Here is a 16,637-nt window from a genome sequence, read left to right as displayed (position 1 = left end):
AGCTCACCCAGAGATAGAGAGCGGGTGATGATCTCTGTCTCTGTCTCTTCAGCTGAGTGCGAAGGTCCTGCTCCATCCTCGTCAGTCGCTATGCGGACTGATTTGCTCCTTGATTTCTTCTTCTGAGTGGTGGCAACTGCTACTGGTTTAGGCTGTTCCGGTTCAGTGACGGTTTGTGTGGAGATGCTGACAGCACTTTTGGTTCCTTTCTCCTCTGTGACAGTCTGTGTAGTCGTCATTGCTATTGCTTTGCTTCTTTTTACCTCTTCTACTTTAAGAACATGCTCCAACACACCATGTAGTGTTTTGATTCTAAGCATGGTGCTTAGAAAACAAAGAAAACAGAAAAAACAAAGCAGTACTAACAAGAACATCATGCTGTCCTTGGCATCCAGAGGGTATTCAATATTTTCAAAAACTGCTGTGCATTCCTGAAAAGCTGGAAAAAAATCATTCTTTACTCCTCCCCACAGGGGCTGGGTGAGATTGTTGAGGCTCCAGACATAGCATCCTAGACTAGAACAAGAATACAAAACTGGGTATATATTCTGAATGATGTTCATTGCCTCAGATTTTATCAAGCAATGGACATAATAGACCAGTAAAGCAATTTTAGTACCATATCCTGGTCTACGCAGGAGTATTAAGGCCGGCAGATAGTGCCCCACGTTCGGAAAAATATAGAGAGATAGGTATAAGACACATGTAAGCATGTTGGGCATCATAACAGACAGGTGTCTTCTTCAATAAAATTGTAATTTCTGACTTTTCTTATTGCCTCTGCTGCACATTGGGCGCCAAAAATATGTTGTGGTTTTGAAAACAAACCAAGTAAGAGGCTCTAAGTCAGAAATAAAATTTAATGAGAAGAAAAGGAAAATAAAATAGAATAAAATAAAATAAAATAAATACAAAAAGAAAAACCACTGACAGAGTCAGAATACAACCTGATCAGGGTGATGGAAACAGTCCAGACGAGGTGGTCTTCCTGAAACAGAAATCTTGTAGAAAGGTTTGGTAGCTCCGGTCCTCTGGGAATCCAGTGGGTGAGGGCTGCTTGTGCTGTCCCGAATCCCAGCTTATATTCAGGTGAGAATGCTTGGCTCCTCCCCATGGGCGGAGCATCTCACAATGGGATGATGAGTCATGGAAGAGAGCCTTGATGGCCCATTAAAGAGAGAGATAGCTCCCGGAGGGAGTATCTCTGAGTCATGCACAAGGCATTGATGGGCCATTAACAGAAGATGGTGATAGAATACATCCTAAACTACAACCCAGGACAGCCTCCTTTGACATGTATTCAACCCATATTAATGCCAAATAGCATACTTTTTTCATAAACTGGCATTAGTTTCTGCTGTGGATAAGCCAAAATGTTATAGTATTCCAGATCTATCTGTGCCCAAAAATTGTTACTGTCTCTCTAAGACCCTGCAGCTGGAAAATGAAACTTGTGAGGATGGTACTGGGGGCATTTTAAAAGTCATCTCTTGCTGGCAGCTCGGCCTCTTAGTGCTCAGGATTTTTGCCTTGCTGAGCTCTTCATTTTCACTGAGGCAGAAAATGGCCTCTTGATGTAGCTCTTGGCTGCTTGCTATGGAGCCGAGGGAGTGTAGGTGGGTTTGGTTTTTTCTCATCTCAGAGAGGCTGCAGTTAGTGGTCTTGTTCTTCGGGCAAATTCCACCAGCAGCTGAGGAGAGACCTCGAGCCACCGCAGCCCAGCTTCTCTGCCATCTCCTGCAAGAGAAAAGCGAAGTCCCTCCACAAGTTCTAGCCCTGTGATGCAGAGAATACCAGCTAGAGCTCCAGCCATCAGGGAGATAAGCAGAGCAGTGAGCAGAGGGAAGGCTGGCACTCTTTTTCCCTTTGTCCATGAGACATACTCGGCTGGAGAGAGCCATCTTGGTGGGGTGGTACCCTGTGAGATGTAGCAATACGGTATCTAGCAGTTGTTTCACTGTTAATCTTTGCCTGTTGCAGTTCGGATTGTTAGTAAATTCTTATATTTTCACTTATACCTACGAGTATTCGTTCCTTGTTGGTGAAAAAGAGTTGGCTAAACCTATAAGGGGAAGCAACTTATTCCAGAGTGTTTCTTCTTAAATTCATTAAAACCAATACATAAATTATAACTAATGACCTAGTATAGCCAAGATGTTTCTTTAGTTTTTCATACCCTTCCAGTGGGGTTCGTTGTGATGGTTCTTTAACCTTACACTCATGTAGATGATGAGAGGAACTGCTTTTTTAAACTATTAAAAATTCAGCAATCTAGAAAACTGTTTTTGATCTTTTGTGAATGTGGCTGAAAAATTGCAAGGAATCCTTGTTTTGTTATACAGGACACACTGTGTATTTACAGCTTTCAAAATAATGTCCCTTTCTCTCTGCCTCCATTACAGGAAGAGAACAAAAGAATGATTGTACCGGGACAAAGAAAAACTACCTCACCTAGTATCGTGTCCTTGGCAGCAAATACCTAAGGAAGAAGATAAGATTAAAGAACTATAAATGACACTATTGCAAAGTATTCTGTTCTCAAAGATTTCACTAACATGCTGATCAGGGGACTTCCAGGGACATTGTCTCTGCATTTAATAATCCACTATGGATTTCTCTGTATTGAAAAATCTCAAAATGTAGTCTCGACCTTGATCATGATTCATATCAAAGTGTTTTTCTATATAACTATACCTATGCTGAAGCATGCCTTAACATGGAGGTTGTTCATTTCACTCAAGTTTATGTAGAAAGCTGTTGAAAAGCTGAGGATGGGTTTAATATTTCTGGCATAGTAGATTGCTGAAGAACTGCAGCAGTTGCCTCATATTTAGTATAGCAGCACATAAGGGAGAACTATATAGCTTTGAAAATATGGAAAATAGGAACTTTTCTGTGAAATGTAGAAGTGAACCTGAGACTTTTTCCATCATAGCATAGTATCTGTCCCTGTGAAAAATGTATTTCTACCTGTTATGGAATAGAAAGCTGCAGCTTTTCTCATGCATCATATATCTATTTTTTTGTCCTGTTGTGCATCCTTACAGATGGCAATGCACACTGCAGAATGTACTATAATCATGTCCTTTTTTTTTCCAGATCATATCATAATAGCAGATTGCTTATTTATATTAAGTATAAAGAGGACTAAAGAAGTTTTCTTCAAATGTAGTGCTATAGTGTTATGAAGCAGAGCAACACAGAGTTCTCAGATGGGTGCAAAAGAGAACTCCTTTATTGCAAAATCCAGGCATTTTTTAAGCAGTTAGACTTTTATCAGTTACATACTTATAAAATACAGCAAACATCATCCAACCAACCACCATGATGTGAACATAAGATGGTTATATGTTTCTACCTCTAATTCAGATGAGTCACCCCCAGAATCCTTTTCTACTTAGCCAAAGTAACAGAGCCATGGTTTTACAAGGCCTTCCTTTTGGAAAGTTTTACCTATTCACAACTCTATAACATGTTATTACTGTTTAAATGACATGCTTCACTTGTCAAAAGAGAGGGATCCAGATCCAACGAAAGTCTTGGGACTTCTAAAGAAATTTGTACTGTGAAAGAGATACAGGAGTTTTCTCTGCATTGACAAGTTATCAAACTTTGCATACACTGAAACTTTTGGAGAACCTTGCCAGAAAGAGAATGGAGGTGTTGTTAAACTGTTGTTAAACTCACCATGGAGCTACAGAAGTTACTAAAGCTACTAAAGCTACTAAAGCTACAGCCATTTACCAGTAACTGCAATACCATTTCAGAAAGATGCTGCCCATCTTCCATGAAAATATCTCAAGTAAAGGTAGATGAAATTCTGTTGCTTTTTAAACTTCTGAACTACATTTTCCCTAACCCTTTTCTTTCATGTAAGTATTTACTCAGCATAAATTTGATACAAGTTTGTGAATTCATCAGGTTCTGAGGGATGACTTGAATGTTCTGCTCTATGCCTTACCTAACAACACACAGAACAAAGTACAAAACCACTAGTATCAATGTGAAAGAAGGTGAGGATTTTCCCACCAGAACTAATAAGGTTTCCACAAGGGGGAAAGGACGTCCTTGAACTCAACCCAGCTGAGAATATCAGCTTCTTCATTTTTCTGGTTTGGATAAAACTTTATGCTGACAAAACCACAGGTCAAGTTGGGATAAAGCGCTTACCTACCACCTGCATTGGGCGATGAGCTGCAGCCTCTCAAATTGCTGCTTAGACCTGGCCCTCTGTTTTTAGATATTGAGAGTCTAACTGTTGTCTTGGGCAAGGAATCACCCTATTAAGGTAGAACAGGAACTCTGGAGTCCCAGAAATAGTTCAGTGGCGCTGACTCTGCCACAAAACTATATAAACTCCCAGTACAGACTGGCCACAGGTGGCACTTGAGTGGCCCTGTGTTCTGGACCAATAATTGGCATCACCCCCACTGGCTGATACTCTACAGGCTGAACCATCATTGAAGAAGGTGAAGACCTGAATTAATGTTTCTGCAGACACTTGGACTTTAGATGAGGCACATTTTTGTTAGGAGCACGCCACTGGAAGTGTAAAATCTGTGGGACAATGCTGTTAGGAGGGCAAACTATACTTTATCGGCAAAATTCCCTGCAGAAGTAGTCATCATCACCTGCTTTCAATGATCTTACCCTATCTGGCTGGAATGAGACTTGGTTATGAAGCCACACCACAGAATCACGGAATATTCTGGGTTGGAAGGGACACAAGGATCATCGAGTCCAACTCTCAGCCCAGTAAAGACATACCCAAGAATCTCATCATGTCCCCAAGAACGTTGTCCAAAGGCTTCTTTAACTCCATCAGGGTTTCTGCTGTGATGACATTCCCCTTTACAGGACGAGAGGACACAGTCTCAGGCTGTGCCAAGGGAAATACAGGTTGGATATCAGGAAGAATTTTTTCACTGAAATTAATACTGGAATTGTCTGCCCGGGGAGGTGGTGGAGTCACCATCCCTGGATGTGTTTAAAACAAGACCAGATACGGCACTGGGTGCCATGATCTATTTGAGGCGTTAGGGCTGGGTAGAACTCGACGATCTTGAAGGTCTCTTCCAACCTCCGCATTCTGTGACTCTGGGGAGCCTGTTGCAGTGCCCAGCCACCCTCTGGGTGTAGAACCCTTAAACAGCAGCGGAATCTCTGTGTCCCCGGTGTCGCTGACCGCGGCCGCGCCCCGCAGCGCTTTCCCCCGAGCCGCGCCCTCCACCGCTGCGCGCCCGCCAGAGGGCGCCCGCCGCGCCTGCGCAGCAGCGGCGTGGGCCGAGCGCAGGCGCGGGGCGGGAGCGGCGGCGGCTCCGTCACGGGAAGGGCGGAACGCGGCGGGGCGCCCGTTTCCTCCGTCGCGTCTCGGCGGCTGCGGCGGCCGCGGCCGGGCTCGCCAGTGGCCGGGAGCGGCGGAGGAAGGATGGCGTACTTCGTGGAGAGTTTCTGGGTAGGGCAGCGCCGCTGTGATCCGGGACGCCGCGCCGCGGGCGGAACGGGCAGGGCGCGGCGCGGGGCAGCCGCGGTCCCCGCTGCGAGAGCAGCCTCGGCTCTTACGCCACCGCCGGGACTGGGCCGGGGCCTGGCGGCGGCGGGTTTGTGTCCGCCGCGGAGGGGCTGGGCCGGGCTGAGCGGGGAACCTGCAGCCCGCGGCGCGGCGAGGGGACCGCCGGCCCGCCGTGCCCGGGCTCCGCGCAGGAGAGACGGCGGGAGCAGGGATGCGGCGGGATGCGGCGCGATGCGGTGCCATGGGTGGTTTCCGTGAGGCGCTGGGCCGAGGGATGCGCGGACGCTGCGGTCCGGCGGTGGCAGCCAGCGCGGTGCCGGCCTGCGGGTGACTCGACTGCGGTGGGTCTCGGTGCTGTACGGGCGAGCAGCTCGGGCTGCAGCGGCTGCACACCGGCTTCACGCTAAGGCAGAGCCGACCTTCTGCGCTCCGCGCTGCCCTACCGGTCCCCGCTCTCCGTGTGCCCGTGGGCAGGCACAGCCGAGCAGGAAATAACAGGCTTTCCAGCTTGCTTTGGACATGCGACCTTATAGGTCATCCTTGCCCAGATATCTGTGTATTTATGTGGGTGTGTGTATATATATATATACATACGCATACACGAATAAAAAATTCAATGACGGGTTTGGATTGAGTTTCGTGTGAAACGCAACTAGTTTTCATTGTGGTCTTTGCCAGTTTGAAACGTTAAAATAAGTATTCTCGTAGTCACCGGGACTGTTTACAAAGTTGCTACTTTTTTAATTTTTTACGGTCCTCTCCACCAAGAAGTAGCGGAAACACAAAAATTGTTACTGCTTGAGACTGAAGTGAAAAAGAGACAAAATATCTTTTAGACGCGGGCTTTTTCGGGTGTAAGCAGCAGTTGCGCTTTAAGTTTAGGAAAAATTAATTTTACAATATCATTATTCTTGAATATAAGGCATAGCTCAAGTTTCTGTTTTATTTTCAGTGTTTTGGGGGGTTTTACTCCTTTGCTTTCAACATACTATTAAAATTTAATGACCCAAGATATTAGATTTGCTCTCTGGCATACAAATCTGCTTAATTTGAAGCCTCAGTGTGGGAGATCAGCATTAATCTAAAACGTGGAAGAATTTTCTCTTTCATAAAAATAAGATTAAAATTAATATAAAAATATGTGTTTCCATTGGAAAAGCTTCTATGTTCTCCTAAGATTAAAGCAAAACATGAATTGTTTATTCAGCTATCACAACTGAAATTGAACTTTTCTATTAATCTTTGTTATGTACTGTGGTATGTTCATTTAACTGTCTGATCAGTTGTGTTTTGTTTTGTTAGCAAATCAATTAAATTGGTAAAAGCAGTGGGCTGTTCCTGTACACTCTGTTTCCCTGTCTGTGTCTTCACAAATGCTTCCAGCAAATATGAGACATCTACCCCAAATTGCCATTCTCTCCTTCAGCTTTACGGTCTCTCTACCTGTAGCTTTGTTAGCAAAACCCTTGGTGTGGGTTATCAGTGAGTGCCAAGGCATGGATTATTCCTTTTGTTAGTGCAGGTTTTTCTCATATGCCCAGAAATGACACAAGGCAGACAAAAAGTTTGTTCATTTTTGTCTTGCGGTGATGACAAAGACATTAAACAGGATCTTAACTTGCAAAATTTGAACAAGGAACTTTTGTAATACTGTTGACAGGGTTTTATTTCATATAGAAGTAAAATGGGAAGGAATAGAGAATGCTCCTTCTTTACTGCTGAAAGTATTGAGTTTCTGTATATCCTCAGAACTAGGCATAAATTATAGGTTTGTGCATTTTGAATCATTAGTCATCTTCATTTGCACTAACATTTTAGAATAGGCTCTTGTTCAGAATTCCTTCTGCTTTGGAAGACTTGGGAGACAATCTATGTAGGCTCTGAATTGTGGTAAGAAAGTTAAGATGGGAATTAGAAGATACATGAAAATGCACTGAATACGTAATGATGAAAAATAATGAAGATAATTTTGTAAGGAGTAAGGAAGATGGTAGAACTTAAGAAGGATTGTCTTGTATTTCTTCCTAGCCCTTCTAGATAACCCCAGACAAAATATTTTTGGAATGAAATAGGATAGTTACATTTTTTAAAGCACGGATTTTGGAAATGCATCTAAAACATAGTTAATATTTAATTATTTGGCATAGATGCTGTCATAAACTTGCAGCTGAAACTGTACATTGGAAATGGAAGTCTGGATCTCAAGCTGTATGGTACTCTCCCTTGGTTTAGTAATTTGCTGTAAGTGGTAGGAAAAGAGATCTGAAACTTAAATGATTTTAATGATTTTTCCAGAAAAGAAGGACTGACGTGTATGAGTGTATTGATTTCTTACACAGTATTTAAGTTGCTGTCTTCCTAAATGTGCCCATGTAAACAAAACAAACTTACCTTCTTTGTTGTCAGTCTTGAAGATTATCCTGAGGCTTTCCTCTTGCACTGCTTTGAAAAATGTTTAAATAATTGCACATTTTGGTTTTGTTGTTGTTAGAGAATGTAAGAAAATTGGATGAGCTGTCTCTTTAGTGTTTTGTACGAGCTCAATGAGAGGTAAATAAGACTGTTTTCAAGATCTGTAAAACCAAAGTACAGAGAGACCTCTATTGTCACTTTAAAAATTTGCCATCACCTGAAAAATGTAAGGGCCTGCTAATGCAGCACAGCATTCTAGAGCAATTTTCCACCCAGGAGGATATTTTTGGGTATTGAAAGTTATGAACTAGTAGCATAGTCTGTAAGTGGCTTTGATTCTTGTGTTCTTTATTCTTCTTGATTGTGACTGAGTTTTAGGCATTCAAGTCATGTCCATTCCCAGCTTCTAGTTATGATTGTCATAAACTATTGCATGCACAGTATGCTGCTGTGTGTGTGCTACATCAAAGTAATGTCATGATTTAAAGGTAACACTATCATAAACCATTTCTGTTAAACATAGCTACATTTTATCACTTGAGTGTACTGTAACTGGTGTAGGAGTATAGCAAGTATTCTTCATCATTGCTGTTTTCTTAACAGAAAACATTGCTTTAGCTTTGACATTCCATTTAAACTGACTAGTGGAGGTGATTCTTATGATGTAGTTTAAAAAAATAACTACTGACAAATCATGAAAAATAAGCTCCTTCCAAACCAGTCAGTGATTGTTTATGAATTATTTAAAATTAATTTGATTAAACTATTGGAAATTTGATGAATAGCTGAAGCTGGTTTCTGTGTAGCTCTCTGCTTGGTAACTCTGGAAGTTTTGGCATATAAAAGCACATGTATAAATTGATAATTTTTTATAAATTGATAATTTTTTATAATATTTTAAATTATTTTTAATTTATAACTTTACTTATAGCATTTGAGAATGGCTGTGTTGAGGATTCCATTTTTTTTCCAAATGCTTTTGTGACGCATAAAGGTTGGCAGTATTCCTGATGAATAATTGTAGCTTTGTGAAGAAGCTTGCACTGTTGAGGGTGAGATGTATTGTCTGACAAACTTCTGAGTATATGAGTGGCATGGAGACTTGCCACACTGACATCCAGAGTTACATCTGTATGTTTACAGAACACTACTCTTCTGCTGGGCATGCAGCTAGATGCTGTGTTTCAGGAGAGATGTTGTACAATATTTGCTTAGTATCCTCTCTCTATTTGTGCATATTTGTGCATGTAGCATGAGCTGGCAGCCTTCCATCTGTTCATTAAAAAATCTTTTTAGCTACCTGTATATGGTGGGAAATCTCTGTCCTTCCTTGTATGCATAGAGCTTCTCTCGAGCTGCACTTTATTTATGTTGTTGAAATGGGAAGGTGGAAATTGAAGTTGACAGGTTGTTTTTGTGTCCAATCTTCTCAAAACTTTCAGAACTGAAGAAGATGCATTAGCTGTGTAAGCATCAGGTGACTGTTTTTCTTTCACATTTCATTTCATTGCTTTCAGTTTTCTACAGCTCTTTCAGACACTGAGAAATTGAAACTTACTGAGAGATGACTTTCAAAAATGTAACACTGATATTAATCACATGAGTATTTTTATGTATTCAGGGCTCATTAAATTAAATTATTTTCTAGGTAGAAAGCATGAAAGACATGTTATTTATTTGAACCTGCAACAAGAATTAACAGTTTAAAGAACATGACAACAGTCTTTGTCAGAGCATCTAAAATGAGTTTATGTATTCCTGAATTTAGTGTCTGACCAGTCACAGTCCCCATAATATAACCATTTATTTGTACTGGGTAAATAGAAAGTGGTGTAGCAGAGTATAACCTCTTTAACTAATAAATGTTAACATTGGACAGTTCAATCCAAAGGAGAAAGAGCTTGCACTCAAGCAGTTTGCTTGGAAATATAGAAAATAAATGTTGCTGCAGACTGCCTAGAAATTTCTGGCAATTTTACTGCATGCAGATTTTAATTTCAGGATTATTTGTATTGCAACAAACAAAATTATTCTTAAAACTTGAAGTATTTTAAGTAGTAATTCAGTGCCACAGAGTTCCTGTAGTCTGTTTCCTGTTATGCACAAGTCATGGAAACACTGATTTCTGACTACACATTTGCTGACCGGGCTACTTTCATTTCCATGAGGAAATCTTTGCAACTAGTTCTTGATGAAGGGACATGGAAGGACTGGTTGCTCTTGCTTTCCATGACTTAATTTGTTTTGGCTACAAAGTTGGTCAGTAATGCTTCATTGTAGGCTTATTTAAATGTTTACTTGTATTTGAAGTCTTGCTTTCTCTAATGGCTTGTTCTCAGGGGACATCTATGCTCTAGATACAGAAGGGCTTTCTTACAGTAGTTTTGAATAAGAAATCCTGGAATGAACACCCTCTTCTGAAGAGAAAGGAGGAGAAAACTGCTAAGGGACTTCAGAGTAATTAAATAGTGCTTACATGGAGAGAGGACCACTTATATTTTGCGTTCTCATGCAGTTTTACATTTGTTTTCTATTGAGTAATGACAGGATCACCCTCAACAGATGGTGGTTTACCTACAAAATTACTTTCAGAATGGTCTTTCAAACTGGTCTGGAAGTCTGTTACCTGGAGCCTGATATTGTACATGACAACAGAATACTGTCTTTCTCCACTGTGCAACTTGTAGAAGAAGAATCTGCATCTGCCTTCACTGTTTGTTATACCGGTGGATGGTAATTGTTTATGAATGGGAGTCGAAGGTTTCATCAGTTCCCTCTACTGTATGATGCACTAATTTGTTTTAAAGTTGGCCATTACTGGTCTTCCAGTGATCACAGTTATTACTGTTGCCACTAGGAAAATTCAAGTAAAAATACCCAATGAAGAAAAGGTATATAAAGACACATAATTTCCATGTATAGAATTCTATGCTGCATGTGTGGGAAGGAAAAATGTTGAGAAAAAGACAACCAAATATGAACAATGTTGATAGCATATGTGCATGTAGGAGAATAAATACTTGTTGGCTTTTGTAAATTGAACAACTTTTCCTCCTAACCTCTGTCTTGTTATGCTAAATACAGAGCCTTAACTCTGAGTGCTGCTCTTCATAAATGCAACTACTGAATGGAGAAGTTGTGGAAGGACTGTATAGTTTTTTCTAAAGCAGAAAAACATCTGCTTGCTCACTTTGTCTCATTGAGACACCATACTTAATTTGGTTTAGGTACACATATGTCTCCAAACATGAGCAGAATCATCATCAGGTTAGTCATCAGAACTGTTGGTCATGTGAAGAGTTTTGAAGTCTGAATGTTTGTGCTTTTAGATAGAGCCTGATATAGGTAATGTAAGTTATACTTCACATTATAAGTGAAGACATGTCTTTTAGTTGTGCCATATTTAAACCATGTAGGCCCTCAAATCTTTTTTACTTGCTGCTTTGTTTAAACTTTAATGTATTTTGCAAATAGGTTCTTAACCTGTGATAACTACTGATAGTGTATAAGAGATGAGGCTTTCAGGGGACTCAGCTGACGAAAGTATCTGTCCAGTTTCTCTGTTGTGCTTTCTACTATTCATTGTAAAGTCAGGAGGAAGAATGGGACTGATTAGAAAACCTAATTTAAGTGGAAAAATTATTTCCCTTGCAGTAACCTTCAGTTAGTTAGAGAACAAGATAACGATGGCAGTTGGTTGTTTAGGCCCATTCCATTCTCTAAAGATTTGCATGGTTACATTTCTGACAGTTTATCAGGAAGGCTGCAGCCACAGGCTGGGTCATGGCTGTGCTGCCCTTCCTGCATTTCTAAATTCGCAGGAAATTTATGGAACTCTAGTGTAGAAAAGGCCCCTTTAAAAGCTTCCATTATGAAAAGTTTACAAGCAGCCTATGTTCAGCACGTTTTGATAACATGTTGTTTTAGCTGGAAGAAACACCTTAGAGTAAAGAATATTTCACAAAGGAGAATTTAATTGGTTTTTCAGGAAGAAATGCCTAACCTATTTGTAAATGTTTATCTATAAATTTGGGTACAGTAACAACTTTGGAGAAGTTAAATAGGAATTGTATTCTTTATTCTAATTGAAAATACCAGTGAAGTCTTAATTATAATGCAGTGGCATTCAGGGTTTATATTGAGTAACTACATAAAGTTAATAAGTTAGTGCACTAGTATTCAAAGTTATTGTGGGCTTTAAACTACAAAGAAAAAATGTTTAGATAGGGGTGAAAGGGGAAAGAAACTATTTAGACTGGTACTTGAGTAGGATTACATTTAAATGAAGTTTCATTTTCTACTAATTGATGTTCTTATCTTTCTTTTACTTTTCAAGTTTGTAAAAACGTTGGTCAGTGTAGAGTCCTTTTAGAGTTTCCTGTATTTTCTTGTGTTCTGTTTGGTTTTGCTTGTACCTTTTACAGAACTAATTGTACTTTTGCCAAACTTATCTGAATTTTGGTGCACTTTTTCAAGTTACAGCTTACTGCAACCATGGAAACTATGATTTTATTGGAGTTTTCTTTCCTTTGGTTTTGTTTTTCCCAGTGCTTGGAAGAAGTAAAGCAAATAATCCTGGCTAGTAATCTGTATCAAATTAACCCTCAGTTATCTATTATTTGTAAATTTATCTGTCTCTGTGTGATGTCCTTTAAGGCAACTTGAAACTTAGTGGAAGTGGACTTAATACCACTGCTGCTCTGAAGTTTTCCATCCACCCATGACTGCTTCTCCTTATTTAAGACGGCAGATCCCTGCATGCCTTCTCCTCCTAGCTCCACCCTCTTCTGCTGAGCAATGCAGCTTGTTTGTGTCCTTGCAGTGATCTGGATCAGTGATTCTTGTTTTTATTTGCCAGCTTTATTTTTCAGCTGTAGAATTTCCCTGATAAGGTTTGCTTTATGGCTGCACAAACAAATTTTTGCAGAACTAAACAGGCAGAAATATTTGAAAGGGTGTAAAACCAAATTCTCAGGCTTTTCTCACTGGCAGTATAGAGCTGCCTTTGTTAAAGGATTTGAATGCATCCAGAAGAGGACAACAAGGCTGGTGAGAATGCTGGAAGACATATCCTGTGAGGAGCCACTGAGGACTTTGAGCTTCTCTGGTTTGGAGGAAAGGAGACTGAGGAGTGACCTCACTGCTCTCTACAGCTTCCTGACCAGGGAAATTAGGAGGGTGATGCCCATCTCCTCCCCCTGGGAACTAAGGATAGGACATTTAGGAATAGTTGAAAACTGCCAGGGAAGGTTCAGATTGGACCAGAGGAAGCATTTCTTTACTCTGAGAGGATGGTGAAACACTGGAATGGGCTTCCTAGAGATGGTGATCAGTGCCCTGAGCCTGTCATTATTTAAGGGACATTTGAACAATGCCATTAACTCCACAATGTCATCACCAAAGTGCTCAATCAGTTGGGGTAAATGATTGTTGTAGATCCCTTCCAGGTGAAATAATCTATTCCATTCTATGTTATCCCTGTTCTATTCTATCCATATCCCTATGCTATATCCTGTTCTTTTTTCCCTCCCACTCTGAATATACATGCTCATGAATATTCCTGAGGGCACACTTTGCACCTTGTATAGAAGCAGCATTATGGATCTGAAGCTTTTGTGAGGCAGAAGGGGAATAGATAGTCTGACAGGAAAACTTTAATAGTAGCAGTGTTATTATGCAGTGCTTTGCCTTCCTTTCATTTCTGTTGTTGCTTTTTGCTGTCAGAAGGAAGTTTATCTTAGTGCCAGAGGTCATAAGCTGTCTGCGTTTATTATGCTTAGAACAGTGTTTCAATTTTAATAGTGAGATGTGCTTTACTCACTGTAAAACATCTTAAAACTAAACTTAACAAAGAGAAGCTACTAGTGAGAAGGATAAGATTAGTGATTCTTTTTTTAACCAGTTCTACAAAAAGCAGGGGAATGGAAATGAAGTGTGAAGGATTGGGGAAGTAGGATATTGAGTAATCCTAACTGAATTTTAGTTCATGTAAAATAATGAAAGATATGAGAGGATAAAGAGAGAGTACAGTGTTTAGTATGTGTTTAATATGATGGGAGGTGAAAGAATGCAAGACCCCCTAGAAATCTACAAGAGGAATCTTTGACTATAGCCTAGAAATATATAATAGAAAGGTAGTGGTAGCAGCTGAGATGATTTTAGTTTGGTTTACACATAGAGGATTCATGCGAACTAACAGCAATTGCTAAAAAGCAGAGCATTAGAAATAATTAACTTCCTGATGAAGTGATTAAAATGAAAAACAGTTATTAAAATGCATACGTTCAGCTTGTTGTGTTTCATACTTTCTGTTCTACTTTCTGTTTATCTTTAGGGAGAAAGGAACAATGGCTTTGATGTCCTCTATCATAATATGAAACATGGACATTTGTCAACAAAGGACTTAGCAGATTTTATTAGAGAAAGGTAAGTATTCATCCTGTATTTTTAATATTTATGGGTTTTATTGTTTGTCATTGCATTTAATAGTAATGTACAGAATATGTAAACAAAATTCAAATATCAAAATTTAATTATCATTTTAATATACCTCTCATATTCTAGAGGAATATCTATACTTATTCCATTAACTTAGAACTGAATAGGAGCTCTTAAGCATCAGTTAATAACAAGCTTTTAAGTTTTCAGGTTTCACTTAGAAGATTAGAGTAAAAATCTAGAAGTGTCATATTAGGTGTCCAGCAGTTTATTTAAAATCCAAATTTTTCATTGTGGTTGGAAGAAAAATGATAATTTAAAGTGGCAAAAATTATCAGCCTTAAGTTTTCACTATGGATTTGGAATTAGGCTATTAGCAACTGCTAGTATAAACTTAAAGAAATTTTGCTTTCAGGAGCTGAGACACTAGGTTTATTAAAGAGAGTGATATAAAGGGATGAGAAAATAATATGCAGAAAATAATACAGAGTCTTCTATATTGGATGGAAGGAACAGGACTGAAATCTGAAAATATGACAACTTCCAAACCAGATGACCTAGTGCTGCATTTAGTTCTTTGTGAAAGAAGGCTGCTGCTGCTACACTGAACATATAGTTTTCCCTTCTGAACAAAATCACCTGTATGATTGCTTCAGAATTTTGTCTTTCCTCAGTTACTGACACTACATAACACATGGAAAATAGTTCCATGGATATTGATTAGTGACTTGTTTCAAGGCTGGCTTCTTGCAGTAGAAGCTGTCAAAAAAAATGGAATTCTTCAAAATTTAAGTTTTGGCCTCAAATAGATCTCAGTTTAAAAAGTATTTTCAAATTTCCACAAAATATAACCACCACAAATCTGACAGATTCTCCATTGCACTAACATTAGTGTAATTTCAAAGTGAATTGACAAAATTACAAAAAAAAATTTCACTAAGCAGAAATGGATGAGTTCCAGAGTCCAAATGTGATGTCTCCTTTTGGAAAGACTGCACAACCCAAGGAATCTTCAGTTTTACAAGTCTCCAGTTTCAGAGAATGCATTATGAAGCCACAAAGAGTTCTAGTGAAATCCTGAGTTGGATTGAGCAGAGAGATATCACACTATTCACATTGAGTATAAATGCTTACTGCTTGCACTTTTAATATTTGCCTTTTATTATCTGTGTGAGTTCCTGAATCTTTCCTTTGAAAGCTTCTTTCATTTTTGGAATAATTCAGTTTTTATACCAGTACATCATGGACCTAAGCTGTACCTTACCTGGACACATTTAAGTTTATTTGTTTTACATCCTTTGTGTTTAGATTTATCTCCATATTTAGAGAGAAACTGTCTCACTCTGCTTCTTTTCTCCTTTTTGTTGTATTCTTTGAGCATGCTCCATTTTATTCATATTGGTCCTAAGGTGAAAGGTCTTAAGCAAATGTGTAAAAAATTACTTGCTGCTGTATCTGACTTGGTTTCTTTCTTTTATTATACTGACATAAATAAAACTTGACAGTTCTTTCTACAGAAAGTAGAAAGAATGTAGCATTCTTGTTTTTTCTATGTATAAGCTTCTGCAAATTAATTTTTTAACTTAAATAATTTTTAAATTAAATAATAAATTAAAAAAAAACTTTTAAATTATGTGCCTTTGCATTCAATAAATAATATCTTTGGACCTTTTTCCACATGTTAAAATGCTTCAGCTCAAGTTTCTGTCAGTTATTTCTAGTCTTCAAAATAGCATTTAAAGATTAATGACTGTGTAGGAATACACGAAGATCCTCATGGATACTTTATCCTCCATGAGAGTTCAAGAAATGTTTTTTTCCTGCACATGGATCAGGATGTGCCAAAGAGATATGCAGCCATCTAGCAGCATTTTTTGTAAGATCTATGAAAATTTCAGTTATCTTTGACTCAGTAAGATAGAATCTGAGTGCTATATTGCTATTTACTTGACAAAGCTGCAGTATTGTTTCTTAATGCTCGTGCCAATGATGCAGACCAGCTGCTATAAGTTCAGTCCTTTCCAGTGACTTTCTTCCATCAGGATATTAAACCTCCCTTGTGTATTCTTCAGCCCCGTTTTTCTGCTGTGTGTCAACAACCCAGGCTGCAATTAGCAAAAAGCAGTCGAGTTGCAAATTGATACTTTATTTCAAGTAAGGGATGAACAATCAATCACAGCCCAAACTAATTGTGACATATAGTTTAGATTCAAAGAAAGAGAAATCGGTCAAATATTTGGTGTTGTTACTTTAATAAAAATATTTTAGAGTTCAT

General features: G+C 39.2%; 1 protein-coding gene across 1 annotated transcript in view; it reads left to right on the top strand.

Moving 5' to 3' along the window:
- The first annotated feature begins 5,325 nt into the window (after positions 1 to 5,325).
- FCHO2 (FCH and mu domain containing endocytic adaptor 2) overlaps positions 5,326 to 16,637 on the top strand; it is an 81,657-nt gene continuing 70,345 nt past the window's right edge. Inside the window, exons 1-2 of the mRNA XM_066338563.1 lie at positions 5,326 to 5,455; positions 14,259 to 14,350. Coding sequence (XP_066194660.1) covers positions 5,429 to 5,455; positions 14,259 to 14,350 — 119 coding nt within the window. The 5' untranslated portion in view covers positions 5,326 to 5,428. The remainder of the gene's footprint in view (positions 5,456 to 14,258; positions 14,351 to 16,637) is intronic.

The sequence above is a fragment of the Sylvia atricapilla genome, chromosome Z, assembly GCF_009819655.1.
Source record: "Sylvia atricapilla isolate bSylAtr1 chromosome Z, bSylAtr1.pri, whole genome shotgun sequence".
NCBI lineage: Eukaryota > Metazoa > Chordata > Aves > Passeriformes > Sylviidae > Sylvia > Sylvia atricapilla.
Note: the sequence above shows the minus strand (reverse complement) of the source record. Positions and strands in the feature narration are given on the sequence as shown.